Source organism: Parasteatoda tepidariorum, chromosome 9 (genome assembly GCF_043381705.1).
Source record: "Parasteatoda tepidariorum isolate YZ-2023 chromosome 9, CAS_Ptep_4.0, whole genome shotgun sequence".
Classification (NCBI taxonomy): Eukaryota; Metazoa; Arthropoda; class Arachnida; order Araneae; family Theridiidae; genus Parasteatoda; species Parasteatoda tepidariorum.
This window is the reverse complement of record NC_092212.1, coordinates 5588874-5599049: the sequence shown is the minus strand read 5'-3', so window position 1 is coordinate 5599049 and position 10176 is coordinate 5588874. Positions and strand designations below refer to the sequence as shown.

Genomic DNA, 10176 nt, shown 5'->3' with positions numbered 1-10176 from the left:
ACCAATATGAGAGTTACTGATAAAATTATTAAAGAATGCAGTATGGAATGTAAGCCAGCTTGTCAGTAGGTTTTTTATAATCAGAAAACAATGCAAACATATTTAAAAATAAGTGTATGAATCTGGTATTTAAACGCTTATTGCAACTCTCCTCACTATAAATTCTTTTTTCTTTTTACCCTACTTAAACTTTTTATTTAATTTACTCTCTTTTATTCTAATTCTCTTAGTTTTTCTTATTTTTTTAAAATTTACTCTGATCATATTATTAATTGATTAATTTTCATTTACGTTTCCTAATTTTTCAGGGAGCAAAAGTATGAAATTGATTACAATGAAGTGGAATTTGAAAGTCGTCTGGTAATTGTTTTCTTTTAAACATCTTTGTATTTTGTGTTTAAAAATGACTTTTAATTTTACATTTATTTTTAGTGAAATTTCGATTATTCAAAATTCGTGAAACCTAATATCTATTTCTGAAGGAGCTCTTAGCTGCATTCCTTTTTAATTATCACAAATTAAAAAATGATTGCTGAAAAATGTCATAAAATCTAGAAAATTGTTCATAAAAGCAGTTGCGTACTTTTAAAGGAAATGGTGCGCATTTGAGTACTTACCACTAGAGAAGAAGTGAAATGATATTATTTCTAACCCTGTTACCACAATTTAGTCTGCCTATTCTGAGAACCAGGAATCCAAATATGTAAAAAAAATATATGTATATTAGTAGAAAATGTCTTTTTTTGTTTGATTTCGCAACTTATTTGTTAGCATATATGATGTCATTATATAGTTAGCATATTTGAAGTCACTCTCAAAAACAATTAATTAGAATGAAAGTTATTCAGGGTGATATCTTTTTTTTTCTCACTGTACTATAAAATTTTCCCGATTAATCGCTTATTTCGAATTCATTTAGGAATGTACACAAGAGGATATATTTTGAAACTTGTCATAGTGCTTATACACAATTAAAAATTACAAGAATTTGATAAAAAGCAGATCTAACCAATGCTGCCACCTATTGAGGTAATAAGTAAACAATTTCAGTTGGAAAAGTAACTAATCTTTAAAAGTATTTATAAAATATGTAAATTGAATAAAATGTAATAAATTTTGATTTATTAGATCATACAGTACAATGGAACTAGGAACAGTTTTCAGAAAAAAATATGATAAATACACACATTTAAACATGAAGAAACAAACAAGATTAATGTAAGTTAACATATACAGGACAATAATTGACAAAGAAATAGGGAAAAAATGACTAGCTATCTTTTAATAGGAAAAAGTTCATATAAATACCAGAAGTTCAACATAATTTGGCGATTTCCCCATAGACTCCATAACTAAACATGGGTAATTAAGAAGGTGTTCTGCGGTTATGGTGCCCACTTTGCAGATTTTTACAAATTTTTGATGAGAGAAGATTATTCAATTCAGCTGATCTGCCTAACACTCCAGTGTTTGCTTTATTTTCAGGAAGGTCAGAATTTCTGTGTATTGATTTATTATGACAACCTGGGAGGCCGCTTTGAAGTCAACCAATATGAGTGTTTTAGAGCAGCGGTTTTCAAATGGTGTTTCGCGGAACCCTGGGGTTCCATAGAAGACTCACTTGGGTTCCAAGAGTTTAAATTTCTTTTGAGTCATAATGCAATCATGATGCCAACTTTTCAGATTTTTACAAATTTTTGAAGGAAGAAGATGGTATGTTTCTCTGAATTATGATGAATTATGTTTCTCTGATAATCAATCTCAGAATTTTTAACAGTTCTTTGTCGAAAGCTATTTTTCAGTAAACTTTATTCGTTTTTAGCTGATCACTTTAGCTGATTGGCTTAGACTTACAGATAGGCTTAAGATCAGATGACTTGACTGTATGAAACAAGAATTTAAAATTCTGGAAATTATTATCTGGGAAACAATCGAAAATAAAAGAGCAGAATGGGGTAAGGCTCTGGGCCACAAAGGGCTGTCATGAAAATAGAAGAAGATACACCAAACAGCCATCGTTGGGATTCGAACTCCTGTTTAACTCATTGGAAGGTGAACGCGTTATCCCCTGAGCACCACGGCTCCATTAAATAAGATTTTATCTTATATTTAATACTTTATTTTATATCTGTCGTTGAACAGCAGACCCAATTTTTGGGTTAAAGACTACTATTGTTCAACTCCGTAACCTTGCAATTTTGAACCCGATCCAGAAGACAAGGAAACTCATGGATCAAGTACTGAGAGAAATTTGCCTTTGTGGAGGACTTTTTGATGAAACTAAAATGCATTTGCGTTACATGGAGAGGAAGACCACGAGAACTTCCCATGGTTAACCTAAAGGCAAGGGGACTCTAACCCATGATCCGTCTACCACTGACGATATTTCACGTCAGCACTGTGGTCGGTGCAAGCTGGATGCGGAATTCGTATCGACCAGCCCTCGACGGGATTCGAACCCGATTCACCTCATTGGAAGGCAAACGCTCTAACCCCTGAGTAATCGTGGTTCATTAAATAAGATTCAAATAGTTTATAGCTTATTGCAATTGTTATTATTGACTTTTTTCGATCAAAGATACTAATTTTATTTATGAGCTTGGGGTTTCGTCAAAAGATTCTAAATCATTTAGGGTTCCTTTGCTGTAATTGGGAACCGCTGCCTGAGAGAGATGGTTGATTTTTAAAATGAAATGTTCTAAAGCTAATGATTTCAGTATCGAATTAAGATTAACCGAACCTCTGTAAACACCTTGTGATTTCTTATCCTTTATTTACGATAAAAAGATTGGAAAAAGTTTGCTTCAATTAAAACTGTATCATCACCTGAGATTATAAGGTTCTTCATTTTTTGCTCTTTTAGTGTGACGTAGGAGAGGAAAATTGCAAGTAAGTTGCAGAATTTTTATTTCATTGAAATAGGTAAACAAAATACATTTGCATATAAATATTTTCTTTAAATAGAAAACTTAAACCATACTAGAATAACTGACTTTGTTTCTCTGCTGTTTTGATTATGTTTCTTTAAATTCTTAGCAAGGCAGTTTTCTTTATCTAAATATTTAAAAATGAATGTGAAAAAATAAGATTTTTATCAAAAGGGAATAAATTTGATTGTGCGATTCTTGAGAAAATCTTGCGTAAACTTGTGGTTTAATAATTGGCTGAAATACTTTGTTTATTATGAATAGTTTAATTTGAAGACAAAAATATGTACAGATAATAGGATATAGAATTTGATTAATTTTAAAAAATTAAAAAAAAATTCTAAATTTTAAAAAGTTGAAAAAAAGGATAAAGATTAAAAAATTCTTCCGAAAATTTGAGATTTATAGAATAGTTTGTCCGAAAACAGTTTCTTTCCTTAGTTAAAGAAATACTCTTTCGATGAAATGAAACATTAGGATAATCATTTAAACTAAAAAGAATATTCCTCTGCAATTGTTCGTTAATTATGCAAAACTTAAAATTGAAATGAGCTATACTTCTAAGTGAATTATATAGACTTTCTTTTAGACCGTCTTAAACAAACAAATTTCATAAAAAAAAAACCTCGATAAATTTCGAAGGAATAAAAAAAAAGTAATCGATTTTAATTAGGGCAACACAATTAAGTCCAGTATGTATTTAAGTAAATGTAGGACAATTGATAGCCCAAAACAATTATCTAAACCATCACGGGTAAAAATTTGACATGGTAATGTTTTTTTTAATCAATTCTTATTTACTTATTCTTTTGTAGTGGTCAATAAAATATTTTTAATGTCATGGTATTGAAAATATTTTCTTTTAGTGTTTGCTGAATGATTTAGGAACATGAAAAGGATTAATTATCAAGCTTAAGGAAAAAAAACCGAATTTCCAGCCATTAAAGAAATAAGAATTAAATTAATGAAAATGAATTTTAAAAAAAATATATAGATAACTATAAAGATTCTATAATAAAGGGTTATAAAATAAGATAAAATAATGAGCTGTACGAGTATCATCGCGTGTATTTCTATTATAACTTAAGAAAGGTATGTGTTAGGACCCAGTACTTTGGACATTAAGCATGAAAAGCAATTTTTGAACATAAATCTAAACTATCGTTCAGAATTTCACTCGTAATCGTTCGGGTGAGATTACTACCGATAAAGGAAAATACTTATGTGATTAGCGTTATCAGAGTTTCATTTAAACTGCAAACCATTCTATTTTTTTTTCAAGTCCTTAAAATATAACATTCAAAGCTATTTTAAGCCAACAGTTTCGAACAATTAGTTATAATGAAAATTTATTTTATGTTCTTAACACCTGGAAGACAACGTTAGTTTGTATTTCGTGGTTCGATCGAAATTACACGATAGCGCGTGAATGGTCCTTATAACACTGTTTTTCGAAGTCTCTGTCGTAATACGAAATAATGCTTTTTTTTACAAATCATACGCCATTTTCATAACTGCTATGAATTTGCAAGTGTTACTAATGTTGGATAAGTCTAGTTTAGCCTAAATAAAGCCAGCACTGTCTACGCTTATTTTGAAAATGACGCAAAACGTCAATATGGAAAAAAGCCATCGTTCAGTCAAAATGATTAGGGTTTGTGAACTAAATTTTTAATGTTTAAAAACTTACTACAATGCTGCATTACCTGGGTTCATAAAAATTTGTAACAACTGAGAATAAAGAAGTGATTTTGAAAATTTTCATCTAGGTAGAAAAATATCATCAAAGTGGCGATATTTTTTTAAAAAAGCTTATTAACTTTCATAAATTAATTATGTTGTTTGTCTGCTCTAAAGCCCATATAATTTTTCAAGACTAGATTATACATACAATTAAAAATTATAGCATTGATTTAAATGTTAGGCACTTTAACTATGCTTTTTGATTTTCTTTGGCGACAGAACTTCGAAAAATTGCTTTATAAGGAGGTTATGCTTCGGAATAAACCCTTCACGGTAAACTCTTTTTACTCTACATAAGTAATTTAAAGTAAAAAAAAACAAGAGTTCAAGTAAATTTAAAGATATCCACGAAGTTTAAAATGCTAAAAAAAAGATCGAAATATCGAAAAAAAGATCAAAAAATCGAAAAAAAAGATTAAAATATCAAAAAATAGACAAATTATGACAGCATTACTTTATGATGCTAGAAGTAAATTCTCCTCCAATAATTTGTTTAAATTTTGATAACTTGAAAACATTTTTCTCAACATAGTAAACTCCGTCAATTTCTTAGGGTTTCCTGAGTTCACCTATTTCTAAATTTTAAAAATGAAATAATATTGGGGATGATAAAGAATTGAGGGTGAAACTTTTCATCTATGATAAACCGCACTGCAAAAAAAGGATATTTAAATTTCTTGAAACTTTCTTCGCATTTGACGAAACCATTTACTAGTGCATGCAGGAAGCAAATATTTTGTCAAAGTGATAAAATAACTGTCATTACTTCTTTGAGGAAACAAATTCTGTCAAAATGAAGCAAATATTTGGTAATTCCATTATTTCAAGGAAAATAAATTGTAAAAAAATAATAATTAGTTCCTCATGCATTTAACTTTTCTTATCACTTTATCGTGAAATCATATAAGCCCCCAGATAATGCTAGAAGTGCAGATAGAACAGAGTGATAATTTACACCCATGCCCGGAATGGGATTCGCTCCCGTGATCTTCCCATTGCGAGTCTAAATCCTTAACCACCATACATCAGATCCGTTTGCATCTTCTCTTTATTTTTGATAATATAGTTTTCATTCTAGTTAACAATCGAGCAATGAACTAGGATGAAATTTCGAGTTGAGAAAACATTTCCGTCATATATTTGAAAACTCGAGTTTTGTCACAAATCATGTGATTTTATGACAAACTGATTTTCAAAATTAACACTCGTCCATTAATTGAAAAGATTACTTGATTTTTGAAAAGAATGAAAGACATTTGCTTGTTATGAAAACTGTCCTGTTTCAGATAAAAATAATTTTTGCAGAATTCTCTTAAATTCGCGTGACGTCTCTGTCAAGCTAGGCATACAGATCAATGACTGTTGAATCGTTAAAAGTGAGAATTTTACTTCTGAGACTTCTCAGGTATTCTGATTCAAAATCAACGCAGTTTTTTTTTCCATGACATAAGTGGTTGATGCCACTTTACTGAGAAAAGAATCTAAAAAAAATCTTTTTGATTTAATATCATTTTTTTTATAATTTTGTTTTTTAAATTATTTTTTATGCATCAAATTTAGCTGAAAAAACGGATATTACAAAAAAAATAATTTGTTATCAACTTTTTAGTTATTTATTAGTATTTTAGATATAATTGTGAAAAAAAAGTCAATTATTTTAAAAAGAATTGGGTGGATAACTCAGATAATCATGACTGTCACGGTTCTGTTCATGTTTTGTAATCCCCAAAAGTGATTTTTCGAAAGCGCTTTTGGTTTTACTTTGTTTTATTAATTTGCGACACCAATTATGCCCAATCTTTTGTTCTCGGTTTTGACCAAAATTTTAAAATATTTGAATTCCAGAAATTGACCCGATCGACTTAAATAAACAGCTTTTTAAAACTATAAGAAAGCTCTTTCTTACATTGGCTAAGATAAGACATACGACAAAAACGTAAAAAAAAGCTTTGGTGGCTGATACTGGATGTAAGACTGCATATGGTTTATCTTCTGACATCATGCACAGTAAAAAAATTACTTATCACATTACGGAAAAAAAGGACCGGTACACAGGATGCCGGTAATTGTTACCGTAGAATCCATTTTCACAGCAACATATTGCGGAAGAAAATCTCATAATACCGTAATTATTACAGTAATAGTTACCGTAAAATCACTTAAGCATTCTAATTAAATAAATATTACTGTGAAAATTACGGTAAAAATAAATTTTGCAGAAATACTTGATTTTACGCTAATAGTTTAATGGTAAAATAGACTTTACGGATGATGCACCTTAAGTTCTCGTACTTTTTACCGTAATTTGATCCGAAATTTTTCAAGGTGTTGGATTCTTAAAATTAAAACAACTGTTTTGAAAAGGACCTGAAATGAAGATAATTAAAAAATTGGCAGCAATAATGTATTCAATAATTTATAGTCTAAATATTCATTGATATTGTTTCATTTGTTTAAAAAAATACTAATTATCAAAATTAATTAGACCCTACTATACAGAATATTAACCCTCGATATGGAATAAAAATTTATGAATACGTATGAAAAGAGAAAAAAGTGTGTTACAATTGTATTATTTTTATTATTTTAAAATAAAATATAAAAAAATTTAATTACAAAATTTTGTATGAAATAAAAATGAGTTAAAATAAAAAAATAATAATTAATAAATGCATTTGTTATTTAATTAAAACTTGAGCTCAATTAATTTTACTTGCAATTAGATTTAGCGCATATTGATTTTATTTGAAATTTATTTAGTACAATATTTTCTTTTTAATGCAAAGTTAGTTTAAACTTACGCGTATTTATTTTCTGGACCCGTTTTATTTTGTAAGCCATTTATTAATTATTTTTATAGTACAAAATATATTTTTTGGTATTGCTAGTAATGCTGAATTACGTACAAAGTTTACTTGCTTAAAAAATAAATATGACTTCTTGCAGGTTAAGTTCCATTTATCTCCGAGTTAGTTTCAGAAAATTTATATTATCAAGACGCATTTTTCAACCAAAATATAATGTAAGTAACTTGAAATTCAATTCTCTGTTTAAAACTTTTTCTAAAATTATTTCTTTTACGATTAACTTTGTCCAAATTTTATTCTATTGTTAAAGAATGATTCATAATTTTCTATGAAAATTATGAATCAAAATTTAATAACAAATCTAAAATTTAAATGTAGTCAAAACTGTGACATGTTTGAAATAACGAAGTATTATTTACTATGGTACGTGTAACCACAAGGTATCTCTAACTTTATATTTCCTTTAACAATTAAACGAAAATCTTAAAAGAAGTATTTCTGTATTTTTTATATCGCAAATTTCTTCAGTGTGCTTTCTGTTTCTCATGTGATTCACTGAAGTGAGTCACGTGACAAGTTGAAGAGAAATCTTAATTCCCTTTCTACTTATCATGAGGCTCAATAAGTTGAATAAAGTTAACCATTGGCTAATTAATGTAGATAAAAGCGACAAAAAATACCGACGTTTTTTTTATTATTTTATCTTGAAATAGAACCAGAAAAAGGGTACATTTTATCATGTTCTGTGACCATACTTTTTTCTCAGTGTGCACCTAAAATATAGTACATGATTTGACCAGAAGAAAGATATATAATACGCAGTACAAATGTTTACAATAAATACTGTAAAAAGAAATTCTCTAAATATATTTTTAAAAGAAGTTTGTTTGACAAGTAACTACGGAAAAAGCTTTTGCATTGCTGGAAAAAAAATGACAGCAACATCTTTCAAATTTTTTTTTATCAACACCTTTCTTTATAAATTTTCTTCTATAAATTTGATATAACTTGGAAGCAACTTGCTTCGAGAAATTTAGAAGCTGACTGCAATCATTACAGTTTATTCAGCATTATTATTAGCATTAGTACAGTGCTCAAGATAAAAAAAAATTGACCGACTGTATACTCTACAATTATAAATTGTTCAAACTGTTATACAATAAAATAATAAAAGATATGCGCTGTGCATTAGTAATTTTTTGTAATTATGATAAGTTGTAACCTTTTATTTTTTCTTTAGAGTATTGAACTTTTCAGCTATATTGGAGGCTATATGGGAATGTGGCTGGGAATCAACCTTGTTTCTATTTTTGATCTTTCGGAATCCATATTCTTATTATTTCACTTTCCTTTCAAACGTAAGAAAGCACAGCGATCAGGAATAGAGCCTCAACATAGACACGTGAAGAAACATGTATTTTAAATATTTATACTGTTATTATCATTTGTAGTTCTAACCATAGTAATTTCCTAAATGTATATATTGAATAGTATGCACTTTTTTATGTATTATGAACAATTTGTGCATATTTTTATTGCCAGAAAGTATTTTTAAAAACATGATGAACTATCAGGAAGTTTTCAGTAAATTTCCGTGTTGTCTGCCAATTATTTTGCCATATGTTCTTAATTTAAAGAAATAAAGTAATAAGAAAATATGATGCTCATTTTCTTATTCCGAAAACAGATAAATGACACATGTACGAAGTAGGTAAAATAATTGCTATCATAAGACTTATCGAGAATTGGATGATACATCGATATAAAATGAAGCATCATTGCGATATATATATATATATATATATATATATATATATATACCGCTTATCAATGATGCTTCATTTTATATCGATCATGAATCATCAAGTCCAATCATCTTACTTCTTAGAGTGAAAAAAAAAATATATTTGGGTGCTTTTTAGTTATCTAATTAAGAGTAAATGACTCTTTTTAACCATAGGTTACATTGTTTACTTTTTTTATTACCGTATTTATTTCGATTATAACAATAGATATCGATCTCCTGCTGGGAGAAAAGTATCGAATTGATTTGTATGATTATTTATTTAAAAAAAAAACACACGAATTTACAGCTCAAGAAAATTGCCCTAAAATGCTGCCTTTTATAATTCAGCACACACCCCTCCGTCCCCATGCTCTAAATAACTGGATTTTCACTAAAGGCCTGGTTTCTTAGGACAAGCGCCTTATCTGGGCGCCAGCGTTAATGTGATATAATTTTGACGCCATAAAAATACTTTTTTGTTAGCTCAGCGTGAGCAGTCGGTCCAACACAGACATTATCTTACATTGCTCATGCGCTAATAACGTAAACATATATTTATTTTGAATTTGTATTGATTTTGTGATTGTCGACCAATGCTTTAAAGAACAAATAATGACTTTGCCCAAGAAAAAACACATTATAGCTTAGCTAAATTAAGAAGAGGAAAAAGAAGCTATGTTTAATGTTAAAATTAAAATCTTGGCTGATTTCAATGCTTTGTTATTGGCTGTTGTCCGCCATTGCTTCTGTGGTTAACGTCACGTTGTAATCCAACTGCAGTTGATTTTGACGGCAATTGTAGTTCAAGATGAGCGTTCGATGACGTATACTATCAAACTCACAAATGGACCAATCAGAGGTTAGCGCTGATTTCCAGCTGACGGCGTCCTGTCCTAAGAAACCAGGCCTTAAG

General features: G+C 29.1%; 1 protein-coding gene across 4 annotated transcripts in view; it reads left to right on the top strand.

The window, feature by feature from the left end:
- Window positions 1-9090, top strand: part of LOC107451803 (degenerin-like protein asic-1) — a 22272-nt gene extending 13182 nt beyond the window's left edge. The window contains exons 6-8 of one of the 4 annotated variants that reach the window (XM_043055980.2): window positions 2864-2889; window positions 7617-7692; window positions 8718-9090. In XM_043055980.2, the coding sequence (XP_042911914.1) occupies window positions 2864-2889; window positions 7617-7692; window positions 8718-8900 (285 nt within the window). In that variant the 3' untranslated portion in view covers window positions 8901-9090. The remainder of the gene's footprint in view (window positions 1-2863; window positions 2890-7616; window positions 7693-8717) is intronic. The other 3 variants (XM_043055981.2, XM_071185231.1, XM_071185230.1) reach the window with 3 other exon arrangements.
- Window positions 9091-10176: the final 1086 nt, after the last annotated feature.